At 44.9% G+C, this 27,252-nt stretch overlaps 1 protein-coding gene across 1 annotated transcript in view; it reads left to right on the top strand.

Annotated features, from left to right (window-relative positions):
* Positions 1-27,252, top strand: part of prex2 (phosphatidylinositol-3,4,5-trisphosphate-dependent Rac exchange factor 2) — a 910,511-nt gene that overhangs the window by 588,041 nt on the left and 295,218 nt on the right. The window contains exons 31-32 of the mRNA XM_070891336.1: positions 9,970-10,011; positions 21,051-21,268. Coding sequence (XP_070747437.1) covers positions 9,970-10,011; positions 21,051-21,268 — 260 coding nt within the window. The remainder of the gene's footprint in view (positions 1-9,969; positions 10,012-21,050; positions 21,269-27,252) is intronic.

Here is a 27,252-nt window from a genome sequence, read left to right as displayed (position 1 = left end):
AAGCAAGCCCCAGGTGGGTAGAGGAAACGTTTCAAGAACACCCTCAAAGCCTCCTTGAAAAAGTGCAACATCCCCACCAACACCTGGGAATCCCTGGCCCAAGACCGCACAGAGTGGAGGAAAAGCATCCGGTAAGGCACCGAACACCTCGAGTCTCTACGCCGAGAGCAAACTGAAGCCAAGCATAAACAGCAGAAGCGCACGGCAACCCACCGCCTGTTCCTCCAACCACCGCCTGCCTCACCTGTGACAGAGACTGTAGATCCCGCACAGCCACATGAGAACTCATATTAATGTGGAAGCAAGTCATCCTCGACTCCGAGGGACTGCCTAAGAGAGAGAGAAAAGAGTTTCACATAGTGCAATAGTCTCATTCCATAATTTCAACATTATTGAGTATCAGGAATGTTGTGGCAACTAAAAAGTAGCTATTCGCCATCCATCGCTGCATCCAGGAGGTCACAACTCTATATACAAGAAGGGACTAAATTTCCTTCCCTATCACCAGCAGGATGATGTGCATGTGGCTTTGCCTGGATAGCGGGACTCCCCATGGCGCAGAGCGCCATTGACTGCACCCACGTGGCTTTGCGGGCACTGCACAACAATTCCGAGATCTTCCATCACCACAAAAGCTATCACTCATTTAACGTGCAGTTGGTGTGCGACCAGAGACACCTAATCCTCACCGTCAATGCCTGCTATCCTGGCAGCAGCCACGTTGCCTTCATCCTGCACCAGACTGGTTTGTCAGCACTCTGCCAGTTAAGACGTGGCCCTAGAAATAGTGGATGCATTGGTAGTCATTTTCCAACATTCTATAGACTCTGGATCAGTTCCTATGGATTGGAGGGTAGCTAATGTAACCCCACTTTTAAAAAAAGGAGGGAGAGAGAAAACAGGGAATTATAGACCGGTTAGCCTGACATCGGTTGTGGAGAAAATGTTTGAATCAATTATTAAAGATGTAATAGCAGCACATTTGGAAAGCAGTGACAGCATCAGTCTAAGTCAGTATGGATTTATGAAAGGGAAATCATGCTTGACAAATCTTCTACAATTTTTTGAGGATGTAACTAGTAGAGTGGACAAGGGAGAACCAGTGCATGTGGTGCAGTTGGACTTTCAAAAGGCTTTTGACAAGGTCCCACACAAGAGATTAGAGTGCAAAATTAAAGCACATGGTATTGGGAGTAATGTATTGATGTGGATAGAGAACTGGTTGACAGGCAGGAAGCAAAGAGTAGGAATAAATGGGTTCTTTTTAGAATGCCAGGCAGTGACGAATGGGGTGCCGCAAGGTTCAGTGCTGGGACCCCAGCTTTTTACAATATACATTAATGATTTAGACGAAGGAATTGAATGTAATATCTCCAAGTTTGCAGATGACACTAAGCTGAGTGGCAGTATGAGCTGTGAGGAGGATGCTCAGAGGCTGCAGGGTGACTTGACAAGGTTAGGTGAGTGGGCAAATGCATGGCAGATGCAGTATAATGTGGATAAATGTGAGGTTATCCATTTTGGTGGCAGAAACAGGAAGGCAGAATATTATCTGAATAATGACAGATTAGGAAAAAGGGAGGTGCAACAAGACCTGGGTGTCATGGTACATCAGTCATTGAAAGTTGGCATGCAGATACAGCAAGCGGTGAAGAAGGCAAATGGCATGTTGGCCTTCATAGCGAGGGGATTTAAGTTATCGGAGTAGGGAGGTCTTATTGCAGTTGTAAAGGGCCTTGGTGAGGCCACACCTTGCATATTGTGGTCAGTTTTGGTCTCCTAATCTGAGGAAGGACATTCTTGCTATTGAGGGAGTGCAGCGAAGGTTCAGCAGACTGATTCCCGGGATGGCAGGACTGACATATGAAGAAAGACTGGATCAACTAGGCTTATATTCACTGGAATTTAGAAGAATGAGAGGTGATCTCATAGAAACATATAAAATTCTGGCGGGATTGGACAGGTTAGATGCAGGAAGAATGTTTCCAATGTTGGGGAAGTCCAGAACCAGGAATCACAGTCTAAGGATAAGGGGTAAGCCATTTAGGACCGAGATGAGGAGAAACTTCTTCACTCAGAGAATTGTGAACCTGTGGAATTCTCTACCACAGAAAGTTGTTGAGGCCAGTTCATTAGATATATTCAAAAGGGAGTCAGATGTGGCCCTTACGGCTAAAGGGATCAAGGGGTATGGACAGAAAGCAGGAATGGGGTACTGAAGTTGCATGATCAGCCATGATCATATTGAATGGTGATGCAGGCTCGAAGGGCCGAATGGCCTACTCCTGCACCTATTTTCTATGTTTCTATGTCAAGATTGCGGCTGGCTTGTCGGAGACAAGGGATATCTGTTCTCCACCTGGCTCATGGCTCTCCTCCGCAACCCCAACACTCCTGCCCAGCACTCATATAATGGTCATCGAGCAGACCATTAGTTCTGCTGCCTTGCCCGCTGGGGAGGTATCCTCCAGTACTCGGCTGAGCGGGTGTCCCATTCCATGGTGGGCTGCTGCATGCTCCACAACTTGGCCATCATGAGGACCCAGCCCTTGCCACCAGGGATTGCGGGACCACCTCAGGAGGATGAAGAGGAGGAAGAGACGAGGAAGAGGAAGATGACGAGGAGGAGGATCAGGAGTGAGGGAGGAGGCAGCCCTTCAATTGGTCTTCTGGAAGGGTGGTCTATGTGGTCCTCATCAGGCCACGGTTCAAATGAATTAAACCCCAAATCACTGTTGCTCACCACAGCTCCATAATTCCATCCCTGTCGCAGGCCATATCACAGTGCAAAGCTGAAATGAAACACGCCACAAAAGAATCCAAACTGAATTAATAAATTTATCAATAATCAATAAACACATATTTACAACAAAAATATGAACTATTCACCCTTGTGCAGTCCCTTAGTGTCTCTCGTTACTGTGCCTACGTTGTTCTCCGACGAAGTGTTGGCCCATTGGATGCAGCAGGGCTGAGGGAAGACTGCTGAGTGTCTGTGCGTGAAACTTCAGATGGCCTTGCATGACACCCACAACCAGCTCTGAACCATGCTGTAGACTGCACCACTTCAGCATGGGCGACAGCAGTCAGAGCTACCCTCATCAGAGTGCGGTTCGAATGAATTAAACCCCAGATCCCCGTTGCTCACCACATTCTAATCATTCCATCAGAGTGGCAGTGGTGGCTGCAGGAATCTGTTCCTGCTCAACTGACCCACTGCCACTCCCCTGGGACAGCACCTCAGCAATCTGTTGGAGCACAGATTACTGGCCTGCTGCGACACTGTGAAAGCCCCAGTTGATGGTGGTAGACCCAACCAGGATGGCACCAGCCAGAGCTTACATAAGAACATAAGAAATAGGAGCAGGAGTAGGCCATACGGCCCCTCGAGCCTGCTCCGCCATTCACTATCATGGCTGATCTGATCATGGACTCAACTCCACTTCCCTGCCCATTCCCCATAACCCCTTATCCCCTTATCGTTTAAGAAACTGCCTATTGCTGTCTTAAATTTATTCAATGTCCCAGCTTCCAAAGCTTTTTGAGGCAGCGAATTCCACAGGTTTACAACTCTCTGAGAGAAGAAATTTCTCCTCGTCTCTGTTTTAAATAGCCGGCCCCTTATTCTTAGATCATGCCCTCTAGTTCTAGTCTCCCCCATCAATGGAAACATCCTCTCTGCATCCAAGCCCCCTCATAATCTTATACGTTTTGATAAGATCACCTCTCATTCTTCTCAATTCCAATGAGTAGAGGCCTAACCCACTCAACCTTTCCTCATAAGTCAACCCCTTCATCTCCGGAATCAACCTAGTGAACCTTCTCTGAACTGCCTCCAAAGCAAGTATATCCTTTCGTAAATATGGAAACCAAAACTGCACGCAGTATTCCAGGTGTGGCCTCACCAATATCTTATGTAGCTGTAGCAAGACTTCACTGCTTTTATACTCCATCTCCTTTGCAATAAAGGCCAAGATACAATTGGCCTTCCTGATCACCTGCGTGGCATCAAGCGGAGACTGCATAAGAGCAGTCTGAGATTGGATGCCACCAAGCATAGACTGCATTACAGCAATAAGACGTTGCATCGCTTCCACCTGTGCCTCAATGGAGCCAGATCGCCCATCACATGCAGCATCAGGGCTGGATCGCCACGGTCTCTCTGGGAGTTTACCACCCATTGCACATTGGAAATGATAGGCTCTATGGTGTGCGCAGAGCCTTGTACAATGTTGGAGGCGGACTCCTCCAGCATCTTTATGATTGCTGAGAGGCTCTCAGGGCCCTTGCCATTGTCCCTATTATCTCCGTGTGCATGCCCTTCTTCTGAACGCTTCCCCATCGAGGTCCTCATATGAGTCTTGTGCAGCAGAACTCGCTCACGAACTCGCCCTCCGGGGAGCTGTTCCCCAAACTACCCTTTCCCCCTGGCCTTTCTGCAGCCCACTCCTCCGCAGTATCTCACCCTGTGAAAATCCTGCTACTATACTAGCCTCTAAATAACGAGTAGTGCCAGTATCTAAGCTGGTGCCTGTGGGTGAGACATGCAGCGACGCAGTGTATTCTTCCTCCTCCTCTTTTTCTGCCGCGCTCTCTATGGTGCCCTCGGGGATAGGCTGCTCAGGTGCTTGCTCATTATCTGAAAGAATAAAGGCACAAGAGTTGGGTTAAGGTGAGGGGAGGGGGGCAGAAAGGGAGAAATACATGCATACAGCATGATTTTCTGGAAAGTACTTGTGGAGCGAGGGGGAAGCGGGATGTAAGAAGGAGGAGTAGGGATGAGCATGCCATTGTTGTCCCCAAGGGCGTCAATGCTGCCGGTGGCCAAGGCACCCACCACCTGGCGCCCAATAATCTGCAGCACTCTATTTTCCAGCGCAGACAGTGGTTGGGTGTCGGCTTGTCCCCCGCATGTGCGCTCCTGCTCCCTTCTGTTGTGAGCCACCTTGTCCTGCAAGAGAACGGAAAGTGTGTGAGTGAGTATGGAGCAATGTCTTTGAGTGCTGTGCTTGCCATAGTTGAATAGCTGTCGTTGTGTGCAAGGTGTGAAATGTGGGTATGACTGTTGGTCGGTCGAAATTGTTGATGGGTGAGTGCTGGGCGTGTGGTGCTTTGGGCAGTGTGAAGCCTGTGGTTCAGATGGTGGTATGTAGCATTGGTTGAAGCATTCACTCACCCTGACAACCTGAGTGAGTTTGTTAAATTTCTTCCTGCACTGTGTGTGGGTCCTGGGGACCACAATGCTATCTAAGACCTGCTGCGCTACCTCCCTCCACATGGTGCGGAAGACTCATGGCGAGGGCCTCCTTCCACTTGTCGGGTGGAGCATCACCCTCTGTCGCTCCACAGCAAACACCAATACCTCCAATGCTTGATCGCAGAATTTGCAGGGTCTCTCCCTAAAGCATGGATTTGCCAGGAGGGGGGAGGAATACTAATCGTCGTCATCGTCGTTCTTCCTCTTCCTTGTCTTCCTCTTCCTTTTCTTCTTCTTTGTCTTCCTCCTCCTCCTCCTGACTTGCGATTAGACGGCACCTGATATGGTCCGCCCTTTGAGTATAACCCCAATGAGCTTCGGCTTTAAGCATTAAATTAGGACTCCAATCATTTCTTTGAGCAGTGAGCACGAATTTTGCATGCAGTCTAAAGCATTTGCACCTGGTGCTAATTCTCCAATTTTTCTAATTATGCCGCCCATTCCTGGGCTATAAATCATTTCGAGCTGCTCGAGTTAGAAATAATATAGAATTAGGTTGGATTATAGAAACTACATACAGGTCTAAGTTAGATATGGAGTGCATGTGTGTAAATGCACAACGTAAAGTTAATGAGCTGCAGGCATAGGAATATGATGTAGTAGCAATAACTGAGACCTGGTTCAAAAAAGGAGGATTAAATGCTTAATATTCCTGGGTACAAGATATTCAGGAAAGATAGGGAAAGAAAAAAGGAGGAGGGGTAGCAGTTTTTATTAGGGAAAATGTTAGTGCTAGAAAGAGAGAATGTCCTTGAGGGTCTAAGATAAATCTATTTTGTTGGAGTTGAGAAACAATAGAGGAGCTATTACACTATTTGGTGTATTTTATAGGCCAACAAATAGTGGGAAGGAGATAGAGGAGCAGATTTGCAAAGAATTTACTGAGAGGTGCAAGAAGTGCAGGGTAGTGATAATGGGAGACTTTAACTACTCCAGTATTGAATGGGACAGTTATTGTGTTAAGGGCAGAGAAGGGGAGGAATTTCTGAAGTGTGTTCAGGAGAATTTTCTTGATCAGTAAGTTTCTTGTACAAAGAGGAAGGAGGCATTGTTGGATATAGTCCCAGGGAATGAAGTGGGTCAAGTGGAGAATGTCACAGTTGGGTAGCATCTCAGGCATAGTGGTCATACTAGCATAAGGTTTAGACTTGTTTTGGAGAAGGACAAGGGGCAGTCTAGAATAAAAATACTAACTGAACGAGGGCTAGTTTCAGCAAATTGAGGATGGATCTAGCCTGGGTAAATGGGAATCAAAAATGTAATGGAGTAATGCACGGTCTTTAAAGAGGAGATAGTTTGGAACAGTCCAGGTACATTCCTACAATGGGGAAAGGGAGGCCAATCAAAACTACAGCTCCCTGGATGACGAAGAAGTTGCGGAGTAGGCTAAAGCAGAAAAAGGGGTTTTTGGCAGAGGTCAGCTTGATAATACAAAGGAGAATCAAGCTGAATATTAAAAGTACAAAGGGGAAGTGAAAAAGGAAATAAGAGAGGCATTGGGCTAGATTTTACACATTTGTGCAGATTGCCCAAAAATGGGTGTTATTTTCCGGCGTGGGCAAAAATGGGTTTTCAGACTGCCGGCTTCTCGCCCATTCTCAAAGCCCCTAGCCTCCATTTTTGAAATTGGGCGTTATCACAAGCGATATGAAATGGGCGGTAGCGTTAAATCTCTCTTGACCGTCTGCCGTAAAGTGTCGCTGTCCTTAGCAACGGCATGGCAACGCTCGTTTCCCACGATTCAGGAGGTCAGGGGTCATCATTACATACACAGAAGAGGAGACAGAGAGAGAGGGAGCTGAGAGGGACTGAAAGCGTGTGTGGGTGTGGTGTGTGCTTGTTTGTGGGAGACACGAGAGAGATTCACCAGCAGCAACAAGAACAAGTTTTTGTCCAACAAATAATATATAACATGGAAGGGATGGAGGAGGCCCTGGAGCTGGTAGCCAGGAACACTGGCGGCAGAGAGCTCCCGGTGGTCCCGGAGCGTGACACTGCACCCCTAGGTGCCACACCCCCATTGCCAACGACACATGAGAGCCAAGAGCAACATCGTGCCTATGGCTCGGAGCGCGTTCCCACCTCGGGACCGTCCTCTCCCGTATTCGTCCAAGCTGTGGTTCGGCCATCATCCCCCCTGCAATGAAGCAGCGCCTGGGGAAGTTCTGGGCTGGCGGCTTGGAGTCAGGAGGGGAAGGGGAAGGGGTAGAAGTGGGGATGAGAAGAGTGCGGGGGGGGGGGGAAGGATTGGTTTTTACAGAAATACTTATGATTTCAGACAAATGTTCGATTTAAATGCTTTTTATTTAACAAAACCTTGTTGCACAGTGGCTCAGATAGCTGCACCGTTACACACTGATGATTCCTTATCATCAAAGGGTATAATTACACTTAACTTCAATCAACTTAAACTTTAACTGTTACCAAGGTGATGCACACCATTAATGTATGACCTGCACACCCAGCAGTGTGTCAATCTTGTAAATACCACCAACGTTCTTTCAGGCAAAGCGCTTATTTATGAGCTCCTGAGTCTTGCAGCTATCATGCACCACGGGCCTTTTCATGCGGTCTACGGGGGGAGGGGGGGGCATGGCTTCAGCGTCAGCCTGATTGTCTGGGCCAATGTCAGTGTCCACCTCCTTGACCTCTTTTTCCTCGCTCTGCTGAGGTGGACTGTCAGACCCTTCTGGCAATTCTTATCCCCTCCTGATAACCAAGTTGTGCAGCATGGAGCACACGACCCCGAATGGAGCTACCTGCTCAGGGTGGTATTGGAGCTCGCCTCCTGAGTGGTCCAGACATCTAAAGTGCTGCTTAGGCACTCCAATGTTTTCTCCACAATATTGCGACTGGCTCTGTGGCTCTCATTGTATCGCCTCTCAGCTTCGGTGTGGGTGTCATGCAGGGGGATCATCAGCCAGGTGGCGAGGCCATATCTTTTGTCACCAGCATTGACCTTGTGGCTGATTGTTAAACAAGTCAGATACAGTGCTCTCACGCAGGATGTGAGCATCATGGATGCTGCCCGGAAATTTAGCATTCACTGTCATAATAATTTGCTGGTAGTCGACAACAAGTTGCACATTCAGGCAGTGGAATCCCTTGCAGTTCCTGAAAACCTCAGCATGTTGAAAAGGTGCCCGGGTCGTGATGTGCGTACAGTCTATTGCTCCCTGCACCTTGGGGAAGTTAGCAATTCAGTAGAATCCTAGTGCCCTCTCAGTCTGACCCCCTGGTCATAGGGAAGCTGATAAAGCCCATCCTGCGTACGTACAGGGCGTCAGTTACCTGTCTAATGCAGCAATGTGTAGCATTCTGACACATTAGCAAATGTCGCCAGCTAAGGCCTGAAAAGAACCTGATGTGTAGAACGACAGTGCCACGGTGACTTTGACCTTGACGGACAGTGGAGTACTGATGGTGCTGATAGGCTGCAGATCTCCCCTTATGAGCTGGCATACCTCAGTGATAACCTCTTTGTGGAAGCGCAGTCTCCGAAGGCTGATGGTGTCGGGCAAGTTGAGATAAGACTGCTTCTCCCTGTACTTGCTGGGGGTGCAACGTTTGGTCCTCCTCATCAGCCTGTCACGTCTTACATTGGGCACATGATGCTGTCGAGCGTACCTTCTGCCATCTCGAGTCTGCAGCATGTAATTGGTCATCAAGAGAGGCTGAGAAAGGACAGGTCCCATTCCAATAGCTATCTGTTTTCTACCGATTGGTCACAAAGAATGAATATCCCCACTGAGACACCTATTAAATTCCAATCGTCCACAGTATGATAAGATGTTTGTTCAGATGTTCACATCACCTCCAAAGACCTCCAGAGTACATCCAAACTCCCCCGAGTTTGAAGCAGAGCAGCCTTTTAAATAATTGGTTTGTGTGTGGGTGAGGTACCGGAAGAAATCTCACACGTGGTAAACTGTCCCCCGGCATGACTGTCTTCAGGAGAAGATGAGAGAACATTTGAAGAGAATAGTATTAATTTGTTTTAAGTATTTGGCTTATAAGCAGTTTAATAGGCAAAGCCCTTATAAATATTATACCCTTGTCCTGTTGTTTTTATTACAATATTAATATTCACATAAATAATGCATGATAAATTACTTAAAACCTTTAATAATTTTCCCACATCACATGGGTAAAAGAAGATTGCCTGAAACACCACTCAGTGTATTCAGAAATAATTATTCTTTGGATTATTTTATATTTCCTTCTGCTATCTATGACCACTATTGTAATGTTGTATAATATTAAACATAAAATATTATCATTAAATTAAACTAGTGCAGTGAAAATAAATGGATTGAATATTTCCACGACCATCATTGTATTCCAAAAATCAATGACACTAAGTGTACTCATGCTCTTATTTCTGTAAAGGAATCCATGTAATTTGAAAATCAGCAAAATTGGGTGTAATTGAATACTATACCAATGAGGAAATTGACATTTGAAGCATTGAATATTTCTGCAGGAGTGAATGCTCTCTAAAAATTAACAAAGTTATTTTCAAGAGGAAAATGTCACTTAATCTATAAATTTTCTGAGTACCAGTGGATCTAAAGGTTTTTGATAAATTGCATGATTCCCATGTTGTATTGTGCAGTTACCAGCCCATGATGTAGTATTACACGTGTTGTAATGTGTGAAGATTGTAGAATTTCTCTCCAAATGCATTTTTTAATAAAGTTATGTTTTTCCAGAGGTGAAGATACGAGTATTTCTGGCTCTCCTTGAAAACACAGGTAATATCAGAACGTATTAAATTGAAACAAATTAGTTTTGGGCGGTACGTATCACACTAGGTGACTACAGAGTCTGCATCCAGCTGTAAATTGCTCATGCTCTTTTGATATATGTTAGAGCTGTGGAATATCCTATTAATAACAGAGTATTTCAGTGATCCTTCACTCGAAGTGGGGATCACACTTGAAGAGAGTGCAGGTCAGCACAAAATTAGCCTTATTTCCGAATATGGCTCCCTTGAAGCATGGTTCCAAGTGGGATGCAGGATTGCTGAATTTATTCCATAAAGTAGTAGCTATAACAAAAGCTCCCAATCAAAATTGTTTTTTTTAAATAAAAATTATAACACTTCTGTTCGATTATTCAAATATAATCATCACTGAATAAATTACTATCTTTTCTTGTCATTTGGGGAATTTACTGGCACAAACAGAAACAGAATGGATCACTGATTATCAAAGGGACAGGAATAATAACAGTCTTATTGCCTGATTGTACTGCAGCTGCTACATCAATATGTAGGTCACAATAATACAAAAACTGCAGGATAATTGGGGAATGTAATCAATGATTTGACGGCATACTGAATTCTGGTAAGGGAGCAGGTGATCTCATACTGCTTGGGCTTCACATTGGCAATTCATGTAAAGCTACCTTTTAAAATCTTGATTACAAAAAGGTTCTCGGTGTTTCACTGGACCATGCTTTATAAGTTTAAAATGCTACTAAAAAACCGACAGGTTAATCCAGTCTTGATTAATTTAAGCAATTAGCTGCATTCTGAGCAGATTCGTGCATAGCTGCATTGGAAGAGAGTGCAGATCAGACCTTGCACAACTGTTTTGGAATATGGCTCCCTTCAAGAGAACACGGTGGTTTGCAGCCAGCAGTATAATTCGCGACTGCTGGCTTTTACTGCCCGAATGCAGCTACTAGTCTCGATATAAAAAGGCTATTAATTCCTCGGTAATGCACTCTCTTGCTTTATTTGCAGGTGCTGAACCAGCTAATCACATTTTAACAGATTTTTTTTAAGTGAATCTTATGATGTATTCAATTAGTGCAAAGCTTTTTGTTCAGAACAAGCAGTGATTTATCTGACTACAGGTTGCCATGAAAAATTCAAGTGTTCTTGACCCCTTGAATAGTTACAGTAATCCAATCTTCCTACCTGATTTCCCCCCACCGCAAATTACTTCTAGCTCATGTCAAAGTGAAAGTCAAGGAATACTGCTGGAAGGGAGGAGAGTGACCTCATCTCCCCTGCAATGTGAAACCAGCCAATTCATACAATAATAACTAATGCCCAGGAGAGTGGAATAGCTCTACTTCTCAACCGTGTTCCCTGAAGCTAGCTTGACAGCAGAAGTGAGCAAAATTGTATTTTTTATTGCAATGGGAGTGAGGCTGTGGAGCTCACAGGGAACTATGGGCAAGTAAAAGGGCTATGAATTAAAGGGGCAATGCGTTCAGAACTGATAACAATTAAAATGCAGTGAAAAAATGCAGTTTTCAGCCCTGACCACCTTTCAAAATAAAGCATTAAAAAGAAGTCCCAAATGGGAGTCTTCAGCACTTAAAGCTGGATTCTCTTCTGATCCTCAAAAAAATGGGAAAAGTGCTTCAGCACTAACACAAATGGCTCAGCAAGCCAGAGAAGGGACATGTAGGTTTTTGCACGGGTTTTTGCAACAGAAGTCCTCTAACCACAGGAGCCAGGAGGCTTCCCAGAAAGAATGATGTGGGACTACATCACCAAGGCCGTCTCTGCCAGCAGTGTTGCCCTCATCACCTGGCTCCAGTGCCCAAAGAAGCTTCATGTCCTCAGACCACTGGTCAAGGTCAGTGAATGCATCTCCAAAAGCCATCTCCTATTAACTGCATCACTAGCCTCACACACTGCTCAATCCACGACTGCACCCCCCAGTCACTCATCTACCAACAATCTGTACAAATCACAAGGATCATCTCCCATTCCTAGCCTCACCTCACCTCCTTGGAGGAGTCAGTGCTAGCCATTTTTGGCAGGGGCATAGAAACATAGACACATAGAAAATAGGTGCAGGAGTAGGCCATTCAGCCCTTCGAGCTTGCACCACCATTCAATAAGATCATGGATGATCATTCACCTCAGTACCCATTTCCTGTTTTCTCTCCATACCCCTTGACCCCTTTAGCCATAAGGGCCATATCTAACTCCCTCATGAATATATCTAACGAACTGGCATCAACAACTCTCTGCGGTAGACAATTCCACAGCTTAACAACTCTCTGAGTGAAGAAGTTTCTCCGCATCTCAGCCCTAAATGGCTTACCCCTTATCCTTAGACTGTGACTCCTGGTTCTGGACTTCCCCAACATCGGGTACATTCTTCCTGCATCTAATCTGTCCGGTCCCATCAGAATTTTATATGTTTCTATGAGATCCCCTCTCATGGCTGAGCCCTTGGCCAGTGGTGGAGGTGAAAGGGTACAAGATGCTGGTATCCTCATACATTAACTCCTTCTTGCATGCATCTCTTACTTGGTTTTACGAAAGGGAAATAATGTTTGAATAATTTGTGAGAATTTTTTGAGGATGCAATGAGCAGGGTGGATGAAGGGGAACCAGTAGAGGGAGTGTATTTGGATTTCCAGAAGGCATTCGATAAGGTGCCACATAAAAGGTTACTGCACAAGATAAGAGCTCACAGGGTTGGAGATATTAGCATGGATAGCGGATTGGCTAACTAACAGAAAACAGAGTTGGGATAAATGGTCATTTTCAGGTTGGCAAACTCTAACGAGTGGGATGCCACAGGGATCAATGCTGGAGCCTCAACTATTTACAATCTATATTAATGACTTGGATGAAGGGACTGAGTGTAATGTAGCCAAATTTGCTGATGATACAAAGATAAGTGGGAAAGCAAGTTGGTGAAGAGGATACAAAGAATCTGCAAAGGAATTATAGATAGGCTAAGTGAGTGGGCAAAAATTTGGCAGATGGAGTATAATGTGGGAAAATGTGAGATTATCCATTTTGGTTGGAAGAATAAAAAAGCAAATTATTATTTAAATGGGGAGAGACTACAAAATGCTGCAGTACAGAGGGATGTGGGGATCCTTGTACATGAAACACAAAAAGCTAACATTTAGGGATAGCAAGTAATTAGGAAGGCAAATGGAATGTTGGTCTTAATTGCAAGGGGGTTGGAGTATAAAAGTCGGGAAGTCTTGCTACAATTGTGGTGAGACCACACCTGGAGCACTGCGTACAGTTTTGGACTCTTATTTAAGGAGGGATATACTTGCATTGGAGGCAGTTCAGAGAAGGTTCACTAGGTTGATTCCTGAGATGAAAGGGTTGTCTTATAAAGCAAAATTGAGCAGGTTGGGCCTATACTCATTGGAGGTTAGAAGAATGAGAGGTGATCTTATTGAAACATATAAAATTCTGAGGGGGCTTGACAGAGTAGATGCAGAGAGTATGCTTCCCTTCGTGGGGGAATCTGGAACTAGGGGCCATAGTTTCAGAATAAAGAATCGCCCATTTAAAATGGAGATGAGGAAGAATTTCTTCTCCCAGAGTGTCGTGAATCTTTGGAATTCTCCACCCCAGAGAGTTGTGGAGGTTGGGTCATTGTATAGATTTAAGGTGGGAAATAGATTTTTTGATCGATAAGGGAGTCAAGAGTTATGGGGAGCGGGCAGGAAAGTGGAGTTGAGGCTAAGATCAGATCAGCCATGATCTTATTGAATGGCGGAGCAGGCTCAAGGGGCCAAATGGTCTACTCCTGCTCCTATTTCTTATGTTCTTATGGTTTTTCTGCCCTCCCCTCATCACAGCTCCACCCTTGTGTCTTCCTCATTTCACACACCCAGTCTTTAGCCATGAATCATAGAATCTTGGGGCTCGATTTTCATCATTTGTTCGATCGTTTACCACCCATTTACCAGCGAAAATACCATCGGTGTTAAATTCATCAGTGATTTATCACTGGTGGTAAAAAATACCACCGATATTTTTTTTTACACTTTTATGACATCATTAAATGTGCAACACCGAAATACCACCGTAAATTATCACCGGAGGTGAATTCATCAGCACCACCACTTTTTCCACTGGCCTAAATTACCACCGAGAAAAGTGCAGTCTTATCAGATCTTATCTGATCGAATCCAGTGCTACGGACACCATTTTAAAAAATGGAGTTGCAGTCCATTCCACACTGGGAATTAAACATACGGGGGTATCTGACAATTCGGAAAGATAGACAAGAAGGGAAAGGAGGTGGGGTAGCTCTGTTAATAAAGGATGATATCAAGGCAGTTGTGAGAGACGATATTGACTCTGATGAACAAAATGTTGAATCGTTGTGGGTGGAGATTAGAGATAGTAAGGGGAAAAAGTCACTGGTGGGCGTAGTTTATAGGCCCCCAACTAATAACTTCACGGTGGGGCGGACAATAATCAAGGGAATAATGGAGGCATGTGAAAAAGGAACGGCAGTAATCATGGGGGATTTTAATCTACATATCGATTGGTCAAATGAAATCGCACGGGGTAGCTTTGAGGAGGAATTCATAGAATGCATACGGGATTGTTTCTTAGAATAGTATGTTACAGAACCTACAAGGGAGCAAGCTATCTTAGATCTGGTCCTGTGTAATGATACAGGAATAATAAACGATCTCGTAGTAAAAGATCCTCTCGGAATGAGTGATCACAGTCTGGTTGAATTTGTAATATAGATTGAGGGTGAGGAAGTAGTGTCTCAAACGAGCGTACTATGCTTAAACAAAGGGGACTACAGTGGGATGAGGGCAGAGTTGGCTAAAGTAGACTGGGAACACAGGCTAAATGGTGGCACAATTGAGGAACAGTGGAGGACTTTTAGGGAGCTCTTTCATAGTGCTCAACAAAAATATATTCCAGTGAAAAAGAAGGGCGGTAAGAGAAGGGATAACCAGCCGTGGAAATAAAGGAGAGTATCAAATTAAAAACCAATGCATATAAGGTGGCCAACTAGAAGATTGGGAAAATTTTAAACGACAGCAAAGAATGACTAAGAAAGCAATAAAGAAAGGAAAGATAGATTACGAAAGTAAACTTGCGCAAAACATAAAAACAGATAGTAAAAGCTTTTACTGATAAATAAAACGGAAGAGAGTGACTAAAGTAAATGTTGGTCCCTTAGAAGATGAGAAGGGGGATTTAATAATGGGAAATGTGGAAATGGCTGAGACCTTAAACAATTATTTTGCTTCGGTCTTCACAGTGGAAGATACAAAAACCATGCCAAAAATTGCTGGTCACTGGAATGTGGGAAGGGAGGACCTTGAGATAATCACTATCACGAGGCGGGTAGTGCTGGACAGGCTAATGGGACTCAAGGTAGACAAGTCCCCTGGTCCTGATGAAATGCATCCCAGGGTATTAAAAGAGATGGCAGAAGTTATAGCAGATGCATTCGTTATAATCTACCAAAATTCTCTGGACTCTGGGGAGGTACCAGCGGCTGGAAAGCAGCTAATGTAACGCCTCTGTTTAAAAAAGGGGGCAGACAAAAGGCAGGTAACTATAGGCTGGTTAGTTTAACATCTGTAGTGGGGAAAATGCTTGAAGCTATCATTAAGGAAGAAATAGCGGGACATCTAGATAGGAATAGTGCAATCAAGCAGACGCAACATGGATTCATGAAGGGGAAATCATGTTTAACTAATTTACTGGAATTCTTTGAGGATATAATGAGCATGGTGGATAGAGGTGTACCGATGGATGTGGTGTATTTCGATTTCCAAAGGGCATTCGATAAGGTGCCACACAAAAGGTTACTGCAGAAGATAAATGTACGCGGAGTCAGAGGAAATGTATTAGCATGGATAGAGAATTGGCTGGCTAACAGAAAGCAGAGAGTTGGGATAAATGGGTCCTTTTCGGGTTGCAAATCGGTGGTTAGTGGTGTGCCACAGGGATCGGTGCTGGGACCACAACTGTTTACAATATACATAGATGACCTGGAAGAGGGGACAGAGTGTAGTGTAACAAAATTTGCAGATCACACAAAGATTAGTGGGAAAGCGGGTTGTGCAGAGGACACAGAGAGGCTGCAAAAAGATTTAGATAGGTTAAGCGAATGGGCTAATGTTTGGCAGATGGAATACAATGTCGGAAAATGTGAGGTCATCCACCTTGGAAAAAAAAACAGTAAAAGGGAATATTATTTGAATGGGGAGAAATTACAACATGCTACGGTGCAGAGGGACCTGGGGGTCCTTGTGCATGAATCCCAAAAAGTTAGTTTGCAGGTGCAGCAGGTAATCAGGAAGGCGAATGGAATGTTGGCCTTCATTGCGAGAGGGATGGAGTACAAAAGCAGGGAGGTCCTGCTGCAACTGTATAGGGTATTGGTGAGGCTGCACCTGGAGTACTGCGTGCAGTTTTGGTCACCTTACTTAAGGAAGGATATACTAGCTTTGGAGGCTGATTCCGGAGATGAGGGGGTTACCTTATGATGATAGATTGAGTAGACTGGGTCTTTACTCGTTGGGAGTTCAGAAGGATGAGGGGTGATCTTATAGAAACATTTAAAATAATGAAAGGGATAGACAAGATAGAGACAGAGAGCTTGTTTCCACTGGTCGGGGAGACTAGAACTAGGGGGCACAGCCTCAAAATACGGGGGAGCCAATTTAAAACAGAGTTGAGAAGGAATTTCTTCTCCCAGAGGGTTGTGAATCTGTGGAATTCTCTGCCCAAGGAAGCAGTTGAGGCTAGCTCATTGAATGTATTCAAATCATAGACAGTTAGATTTTTAACCAATAATTGAATTAAGGGTTATGGGGAGCGAGCGGGTAAGTGGAGCGGAGTCCACGGCCAGATCAGCCATGATCTTGTTGAATGGCGGAGTAGGCTCGAGGGGCTAGATGGCCTACTCCTGTTCCTAATTCTTATGTTCTTATGTTCTTACATCAGAGAAGGCTGAGTTTTACACAGATATCTTTATGTGAGTTCAGAGTTAGATTTTAAGGTTATTTGAGGCATTTAGTGGATTATTTGAGTAAATTGGAGGGCTTTAGTTTCCTGAGGCATAGGGACTGCTTCTGGGGGAGTTGGGACCTGTACAAGCCAGACGGGTTACACCTCAACAGAGCTGGGACCAATAACCTCGCGGGGGGTGGGGGGGGCGGGGGTTGCTTGTGCTGTTGGGGGGATGGAGAGCGGGGGGGGATTACACTAACTTGGCAGGGAGATGGGAACCTGAAAATAGATTCAGTAGGGAGGGGAGTAAAGCTGAAATTAGAAAGCAAAAATAAAGAAAGTGAGTTTGAAGGACAGAGGAAACAAGCAAGTAAAAAGGGTAAAAAAACAAATTTAAAGGCTCTTTCTCGAAATGCACGAAGCATTCATAACAAAATAGATGAGTTGATGGCACAAATAGATACAAATCAGTATGATTTGATAGCTATAACAGAGATGTGGTTGCAAGGTGACCAGCATTGGGATCTAAATATTCAGGGGTACTTGACAATCCGGAAGGACAGACAGACAGGAAAAGGAGGCGGGGTAGCTCTGTTGATAAAGGATGGAATCACTGCAATCGTGAGAAATGATATTGGCTCAAATGATCAGGATGTTGAAACAGTTTGGGTGGAGATAAGGAATAATAAGGGGAAAAAGTCACTGGGGGGGGCGTAGTCTATAGGCCCCCTAACAGTAGCAACTCTGTTGGTCGGAGTCTAAACCAAGAAATAGTGGGGTAGTGTAAAAAGGGAACAGCAATAATCATGGGTGATTTTAACCTCCATATTGATTGGACAAATCAAATTGGCCTGTGTAGCATTGAGGAAGAGTTCATAGAGTGCATAAGGAATGGGTTCCTTGAGCAGTATGTAACGAAACCAACCAGGGGGCAGGCTATCTTGGATCTGGTCCTGTGTAATGAGACAGGATTAATAAACAATCTCCTAGTAAAGGATCCCCTTGGAATGAGTGATCATAGCATGATTGAATTTCAAATTCAGATGGAGAGTGAGAAAGTTGGATCTCAAACCAACGTACTAAGCTTAAATAAAGGAGACTACAAAGGTGTGAGGGCATTGTTGGCTAAAGTGGACTGGGAAAATAGATTAAAGTATAGGACGGATGATGAACAGTGGCGTACATTTAAGGAGATATTTCACAACTATCAAGAAAAATATATTCCAGTGAGGAGGAAAGAGTGTAAAAGAAAAGATAGCCATCCGTGGCTAACTAAAGAAATAAAGGACGGTATCCAATTAAAAACAAAGGCATACAAAATGGCCAAAACTAGTGGGAGGACAGAAGATTGGGAAGCTTTTAAAAGCCAGCAAAGAATGATTAAAAAAATGATTAAGAAATGGAAGATAGACTATGAAAGTAAACTAGCACAAAATATAAAAACAGATAGCAAGAGTTTCGATAGATATATAAAATGGAAAAGAGTGGGACCTGTACAAAATGGACTGTTTGCATTTGGGCAGGACTGGAACTGATGTCCTGGGGGTAACATTTGCTAAAGCAGTTCGGGAGTGTTTAAACTAATATGGCAGGGGGATGGGAACCGATGCAGCGAGACAGGGCGAAGTAATATGGAGTCAGAAACAGATGGTAGAAAGGTAAAAAGCAATAGTGGAAGGCCGAGTAAACAAAGGCAAGAAACAAAAAGGGCCACACTACATCATAATTCTAAAAGGACAAAGGGTGTTAAAAAAACAAGCCTGAAGGCTTTGTGTCTTAATGCAAGGAGTATCCGTAATAAGATGGATGAATTAACTGTGTAAATAGATGTTAACAGATATGATATGATTGGGATTACAGAGACGTGGCTCCAGGATGATCAGGGCTGGGAACTCAACATCCAAGGGTATTCAACATTCGGGAAGGATAGAATAAAAGGAAAAGGAGGTGGGGTAGCATTGCTGGTTAAAGAGGAGATTAATGCAATAGTTAGGAAGGACATCAGCTTGGATGATGTGGAATCTATATGGGTAGAGTTGCAGAACGCCAAAGGGCAAAAAACGTTAGTGGGAATTGTGTACAGACCTCCAAACAATAGTAGTGATGTTGGGGAGGGCATCAAACAGGAAATTAAGGGTGCATGCAATAAAGATGCAGCAGTTATCATGGGTGACTTTAATATGCATATAGATTGGGCTAACCAAACTGGAAGCAATACGGTGGAGGAGGATTTTCTGAAGTGCATAAGGGATGGTTTTCTAGACCAATATGTCGAGGAACCAACTGGGGGGGAGGCCATCTTAGACTGGGTGCTAAAATCAAGGGGCCTAGTACTGAGCCTGACGGAAACCCCCTGGAAACATTATTCCAGTCATAAAAACACCCATGAACCATTACCCTTTGCTTCCTGCCTCTGAGCCAATTTTGGATCCAACTTGCCACTTTGCCCTGGATCCCATAGGCTTTTACTTTCGTGACCAGTCTGCCATGTGGGACCTTATCAAAAGCTTTGCTAAAATCCATTTACACCACATCATACGCACCACCCTCGTTGACCCTCCTGGTTACCTCCTCGAAAACGTAAACCAACAAAGAGTGAGAGGAGAGTGAAGAAGAAGAAGAAGAAGAAGAAGAAGAATGAATTTTTATTACTTCTGAACGCATTGCACCTTTAATTCGTAGCCCCTTTAATTACCTACAATTCCTTGCGAACTCCACAGCCTCACACCCAGGGGCTGTAAGAAGCTGGAATGCCACTCCCGGACATGAACCTCTGATTGGATGCCTCTGCTAACGTGACCAGGAGGATGTTACACTGTGAGACAGCGCTGGGCTAAAAAGCTTTAGCCCCCAGTGTGAACTTTTGCCTGGAAGCGCTGCGGCCATTTTCAGCGGCCTTAAACCCGTAACACTGGCAGTTTTTTTGCCAATGTCCAATTTCTATGCCTTAATTTCTAAAGGAGAACTGAAATTTACAGCGGATTAATTTATCCTCCATGCAGAATTTCAGATACTTATAAAAGGGAATTTAATATAGTGACAGCCATGTTTGGCAATGTAACTGACTAAAAGACTCTATTGCTCTGTCAGAGTCGAGTTGAGATAGTACTTTTGATAGTTGGCAACATCCACCCTGATCAGGCAGCTCACCGTAAAGCTTATGGTTGAATATCTAACCATTTGTCAGAGTAACATGTTGTCATTTCACAAATATTACTTGATTCGTTAGTTTGAATGAAGATGCTAAACTTACAGAAACAAACCCTGCAAGTGTAATAATCTGAAGTGAGACTGTCCTGAATCTGGGGATTGCTGTCGCAATTCCAACGAAGTTCAGGTGGTGCAGCATTTGAAAGTCCGAGGAAATTCAGGGCTTTAATAATAATCATAGTAGTCCCTTGTCTTGTCCTGGAAGATCAGGATTGTGCATTGTCAATATTTTTAATTCAAGAATAGAAATTTCTTGTTCCTCAATGATAAAACCTTGATTCACCAGTAAAGCTTACTTGATTGCTGTTCTCTGGATCCTGTTCTACTACTGTCTTCAATTCAGCACTATTCTCAGTGCTTGGTTAATTAAGAGCTGCTGTTCTATATTGGCCAATTGATCATAATTACTCATGTCAATGTGGAGTTGTATAATTATAAATGTATCTTTTCATCTATCATTCATAAGGGCCACTGCATATTACAGAAGTATACTATTGACTTTAAAAAAGATTAATTAACATGCTGACTGTACACTCTACCAGTTATGTGAATCAAGCATGCTTTTGTAATAACTTTCATTTTAGAACATTGTTGTAATGTCCTGGGATATTCTAGAACATCTAATATATTGTAGAATCATGTAACAATACCATATGATGTAATAGTTACAGTATGTTCATTGATTTTTCAACCTTTTTTATACTTAAATTCTTTATCATAGCTGGCTATCATAGCATACATTTATTGTTAGGATTTAAGTTAGTTTACTTTTAGAAGACAAAGACCAGGGAAAATATTTTATATTCCGCTACTTCATCTGCAATTTATCTTCTCTTTCCTTCCTTTTTTTTTATTCACCCTCAGATACTGAGATTCAACTCAGGCAAGACATGGTGTTTTGCCAAAGTCTAGTGGCCACAGTTTGTACTTTCTCAGAACAGCTATTGGCTGCGTTGCATCAGATGTATGACACTAACACGGAATATGAAATCGAGACACAGGAAGCCAGTAGAAAGTGGTTGGAGCAAATTGCCAATGCAGGAATCCTCTTTAACTTCCAGTCACTGCTCTCTCCTAATCTGGTAAGACGTTGCAACGTGCAGAATTTACTACTAAGTTATGTTACAAATAATAAGGGGAAGAAGTCACTGGTGGGCATAGTCTATTTCCCAATTAAAACAGATCTCATAAACCATGAAGTTATACTCTGGACTGTTTAGCCGCAAGAGGAAGAAAAGGATGTCACCTGTGTTAGCAAAAAAATATATGGATTGATCTGTGGTGAAAATGAATTTTGTGGAACAAACTGTGTCAGATGTGACTCTGATTAAGAATATAAGTAGGCCTTTCGGTCCCTCGTATCTGCTCTGCAATTCAATTAAATCATGGCTGATCGGCACCTCCAGTCCATCTTTCCACCTTTTCTCCATGTCCCTTGATACCCTGACCGAACAAAAATCTATTAATCTCAGTCTTGAAAACTCCAGTTGACTCAGCATCCAACTCCCTCTGACTTTGAACATATCTTTGCATCTTCACTGGTGTTGATATCTAGATAAATGTTTGATAATGTGTCCAGGATAATGAACAGAAAAATCTGTCCATTAATTATTTAGCTACTGGAATTATCCTTTGCTTTCAAAGAATCTCTCTACCATCTTCATTAAGTGGTAGAACATTACAACATCAGACCTAGTTAAACAATTGAGTATATTTATTTCACAAAATATGAACAAGTGAATAAATAGCAATAATACAAATACTGTTGTGCTTGTTAAAAAGTAGTTTGGGCCCATAACTGATAAAACTTGCAACATACACATATATATATATAAATGCTCATTGAAAAGAAAACAATAAAATGTCACAATCTGAACAGTTAATTTGAAAGATGTTTAAAATTAAAAGGATGGGACTGAGTTGATAGGAACTACTTGAGTTGGTGATTGAAACAATGACCCTGTGAACATTTAAGAATAGATTAGATAGGTGGATGAAGGATAGGGGAATAAAAGATACGGGAACAGGATGGCCACATGGGATTTGAAGTATTGGTCATGTGGAGGATAAACATCAACACAGACTGATTGGGCTGAATGGACTGTTTCTGTCTTGTAACTTCTAGGAATATTAAACTATTCCTTTACATATAACTTTTATATGGGCAGTGTGTCTTTTCTTCTTATACTTTTTAATGTGGTAGTTGTGTTGGTCTGAACAATAGCTGTTGGAAGTTTGTAAGTGGTTTCCCTTAGGTGTTTTTGAAGCACCCCTACTTTACAATGGTTCTAGCGCTGGGAGTGATTACTGTACTGACCAGATGAATGAGTCAGGGACGGGTACCTTGGTCTCAACCTGCAATGCTTTTATTAAAGTTAAAACACACACCTGCACCCAGTAAAACCACACACACCCTGGTGTGTAAAACAAACAAATGCAGTACAATACACAGTCTGGCCCATCCTAAACAGGTACCTATCGCAAAGTACCCATGTCTAAAACCGCCCCTGAAAACCCCTAAGATATTGGCTAGGAGAACCCACGATACCCCCTCACACCGTGGCTGTGATCTTAAAAGATGTGTGGGCAGAGATGATGCTCACCGATTCGTTGGCTTACTCGCTGCTTCTCCTGATGAAAACGTGTCTCTTCTAGTTTATTCTCTCCATCCCATACGGAGGGCTTGGTCCTTGTAAAGGTGAAGTGAGCGAGAGCAAGAGAGCAAGCTGTGGTCACCCGGCCTCTTTTATACCCCCATATTGTCCGCCCTTTCAGGCTGAATAAAGTTTGTTGTTGTTTCGAGGCTTCCTGTGGGTGTGTCTTCTTTTTGCATAATAATGTTTCCTTGTTTTCTATGCTTCCTGTTTTGAGTCCAGTGATGGGTTTTCGCTTCCGACTGATTTGGGCCTAATGGCTTTCTATTGTTCTGGCATCTCATCCAGGTAATGGCTCGATCACTGATCAGTTCACCTGATCTACCGTTGACGAGTTCACATTGCTTAACAATGGACTCTCCATTTGCTCATCATCTGCGATGAATTGCCTTATCTTGGCCATTGTCTTCCCAGACCCCCTGCCCATCATTTTAAGTCCAACTTGGGGAAGTACCTGGGCCCCTCCCACAAACAGCTTCCAGCTTTTTCTGCGGTGAGAAAAATATGTCCAACGAATCCTTGGGGATTAAAACGCAATGTCCAGATCATTTCCAATAAATCCTTGGGGATTCGATGCTGACAGTCCCTTCTATGATATTTCAAGAGTCTTCTAGAGCATATGAACATCCGCTGGTGAGAAAGTGTCATGGTTCCCAACCAATCTTATCCCTTTTTTACTTTTAAAACACCCCGAATATACCTCCCTGAAATACAACCGTGCACCGCACTGTTACCATATAGATACAGAAAGTTACATTCAAGGTTTGCTAACTACGGCCTCCATTTGACTCCGGAGCACCTGACTTCTCTTTTTATAAGAAATACACAACAGATACATCACAATCAAAAACTATACAATGACGAGAGCATGTGAGCATATTCGGATCCACAGAGGAACCTCCACACTTATACCAAGGTCCCACCAGGGTGGGGAATTTATCCCTTTAATTCTTTCCCCTGTGTCCCGGTTTGTCTGTCCCAGTGTGAAATAATGTTTTTGGAATAGCTCGACGGCTTTTAATAACATTGTTAGGTGTTCCGGCAGAAAAGGAATCTGATACCCGAACTGGGTAATGTACTGTTGCAGGTTCTGGATCGTCTCATTTACCGTAATGTGTACCGTGGATGGCTCTGGGATCGGAATAATACGTTCCTGTGCCACTTGAACTTCGGCGTGGGGTTTGTAGCAGTAAGTGCTGTTGGTGACCGGACACCAAGTGTCCCGGTGCACTTGATACCGGTCCACACTCATGGTTACGCAGTATGTCCCGTTACCCGTATATGCTACCTGAGGTAGAATGTGGCTCTGGGCCATCACCTCCATGGTGCAATTAATAGGCTCTTGACTCTCGGATTCAAACCCGCACTCTGGCCAATTGAATGCGTTCAAATGCTGGGGACACAATATGACGTGTGCACCCCTGCTCTGGTACCCCTTGAGGTCAGTGCCGGTCATGGCGTGCTCCCACTTTATAACAAATGGTGGGACTGCATGATACCGCACGTGCACCCCTTCCCGTCTGATCCCAATGTTCTCCAGCCTGTATACCAGCACTGGTTGTGATGTCCCGCCCATTACCGGCATACGCAACACTATCCCCATGATTGTGTGGTTAGACCGACCGCAACCCACTGGGACTGGGTAGGCTTCGGAGGCCAGACGGAGCTGACACGGGCTCATCGAATTACTGTACGGGCTGAGTGCTGCGAGGTGCCGGTTGCTGATCCATGACGGGACGCGATCTTCCTGGAGGTCCTCTAAATTACTGCGCCCCTCGCTCAGCAACCAGGCACCGTACAACATGCACACTTCGTTTTGTGCTGCCTGCGTCGAGGCATTCTTGTCCTCCCGTATTAATGCATTTACAGTCTTTGCGCGTGTCTCCAGCTCTGCAATAACCTTCTTTAAATGGACAGTCATTGCCTGGTCCTCCTCTAACTCCGACGCTATCACCGCTTTCCCTTCCACCAGGATTTTCCGCAGCTGGTCCTTTAAACCACTGATCTACACTGCAGCTGCACGTCGCCCATAATATTGATGAGAGATGTACTCGTGCTAAACACCGTAGCGACATTGAGCACCCCTCACCTCTGCCTCCCCAGACCAACGTTATCCCTCACTCCCAGATCGTACAGTCTTTCCCAACTCACATCCCTGTAACTGAGTTCAAAGAACTGGCGGAACATTTCTTTAATGAGCACCTAATACAGTTGCTCAGTTTCTTTTGGATACCACTCGGTCAAATGTATCCTGGTTCGGTTTCAAATAACTGACGGGACCGCGAAATGCACCCCCTGGAATAAAACCTTTCCAGTCGGGATTAATACTAAACCATTCCCTGGGCCTCGTGTGGTGGCTGCACACCTGACTTCTGTCGTCTGTACTGGTGGGGTTGTGGTCAGGGGCTTCCTCTTGTATGCGACAAGTTCAGTGGCATTTATCGTGTTGGGAGGCTCTGGGATCACGCAGGAGTCCATACTCCGATCCCATCTGATCCCAGCCCCGGCGTCCTGCCATTACCGCGAAAAGGCAATCGATGCACCTGCTGGGCAGATCCGCTCTGACCCCCACATACACACACACATTCCCTGTTCCTCCTTCCACCACTTGTCCCAGCACACTTCCACTCCCCCCTTTGACCCCGTGATCTGTCGGCACGTATCATTCCCCAGTCGTTCCCAGTCCGCTGTCTGGTTCCCCGTGTCCTGACTCAATTTCCTGAGCCACCACCACCATCCCAGGGGAATGTGTCCCTTGCACTTCAAGCATACGCGCTTGCCCTCGGTCACCCCAACCCGTGTGGCTGTGACCTTCAGTCTGGGACACTATGGAAGCCTCCCTGTATATGAACCCGGCGTGGCTGGAGTATTTTGTCAAATTCGATCCCAGCCTCCCTGGCCACATTCCCTCGTGGAAGTAGGCTGCCATCCCGTCCGTGTCCCCTGTCCTACCCCCCTGTGTCATGGTGGGTCTGCTCCCCCCCAGTACATCGGTAGATGAAGGACCACTCGGTGTGTCCCTTCCTGCTGTACCCTGTTTCGGCCAAGCTCCAAAGAACGATTACCAGGGTTGTCTCTATCTTTCTCTCGGCTCCCTGTGAAGATACAAAGAAGCAGCAACCTTTCTGTGAGAGGGTATACCTCCACAGGTCTGGCTTCATCAAAACACACTCTGTAAAAACACGAAACTGAGAAGGAAACTATGTACACTGCCACCCATCTCTGGGTGGCCATCTCTACGACCCTGGGCCTTTTACGGTTCCTCGGTGATGTGTAAGGAGGCGACCACGGCGTTCTCGGCCATGGGATGCTGCTACTCCTCCTAACCACCACCACCACGGGCTCCTCACTGTCCCAAACTGTGGGAGGAAGACCCACGTCCACCATGCTGTTTACAGCACCTTGGTGCTTCTTTCTGTTTCTCACTCTTTCCCCCGGGTTAAACAACTTGCATTGGTTCACATGCACTTTGTGCGTTTCGGAAGCTTATGGGACTGGCCTTATCTACGATGCTGTAGGGTCCCATGTACAAAGGCTCAAACGTGCCCACCCGAGCGTAATTGTGGACCATGACCTGATCCCCTACCTTCCACTCGTGGGTTCTCCAGGGCTCGAGTAACAACCGATTGCTCCGATGCTGCTTCCCCATGTTGCTGGCAGCTTGCCAATGAATCTGTTTCAAGTGCTCCAACAGATTCTCGACAAATTTGTCCCGGTTTACCTCTCTCACCTGCCCTGCTGTGAGAACCGGCGCCAGAACATGGGTGGGCGTGAGCATGACCCTTCCAGTCATGAGCTCATGCTGGGAATACCCTGTGCTTCTGGAGAGGCTGGCTCGGACCCCCATCAGGACAAACGGCAGGACCTCAACCCACCTTTTCGGGGACTATCCTGTTTCCTTCCGCAGCCTTTCTTTGATGGTCCGATTAAGTCGCTCTACAACCCCTGATGACTGTGGTTTGTGAGTTACATGCCATGTCCCTTCTATCCCTAGCACTTTCAAGGTAGCCTGCATGATCTGCCCTGTGAAGTGGCTCCCCTGGTCGGACTCCACGATCTGTGGCAGTCCCCACCTAGAGAACACTTCCCTCACCAAGATCCTTGCCGTCGCCAGTGCCGTGGCTGATCAGCAAGGAAAGGCTTCAACCCACTTTGAGAAAACGTCCACTAGGACCAAACAGTACTTGTAACCCCTCCCTTTGCAGTGGGCAATGGCCCGATGTAATCGACCTGTACCAACTGCCATGGTCCCTCTACCCTTCTCGTGTGTCCCATGGGAATCTTTCTTTTCTGGGGATCGGGGTTGTTCGCTGTGCACACCAGACAGTCTGCGCAAAAATCGCGCATATCCTCCCTCAGTTGCGGCCAGGTAGTCTCCGGCCCCGGGTGTCCCGCTCCTGGGCCCCCATGGA

This window comes from Pristiophorus japonicus, chromosome 1 (assembly GCF_044704955.1).
Source record: "Pristiophorus japonicus isolate sPriJap1 chromosome 1, sPriJap1.hap1, whole genome shotgun sequence".
Classification (NCBI taxonomy): domain Eukaryota; kingdom Metazoa; phylum Chordata; class Chondrichthyes; family Pristiophoridae; genus Pristiophorus; species Pristiophorus japonicus.
The sequence above is the reverse complement of the archived record's forward strand: the minus strand, read 5'-3'. Positions and strand labels throughout refer to the sequence as shown.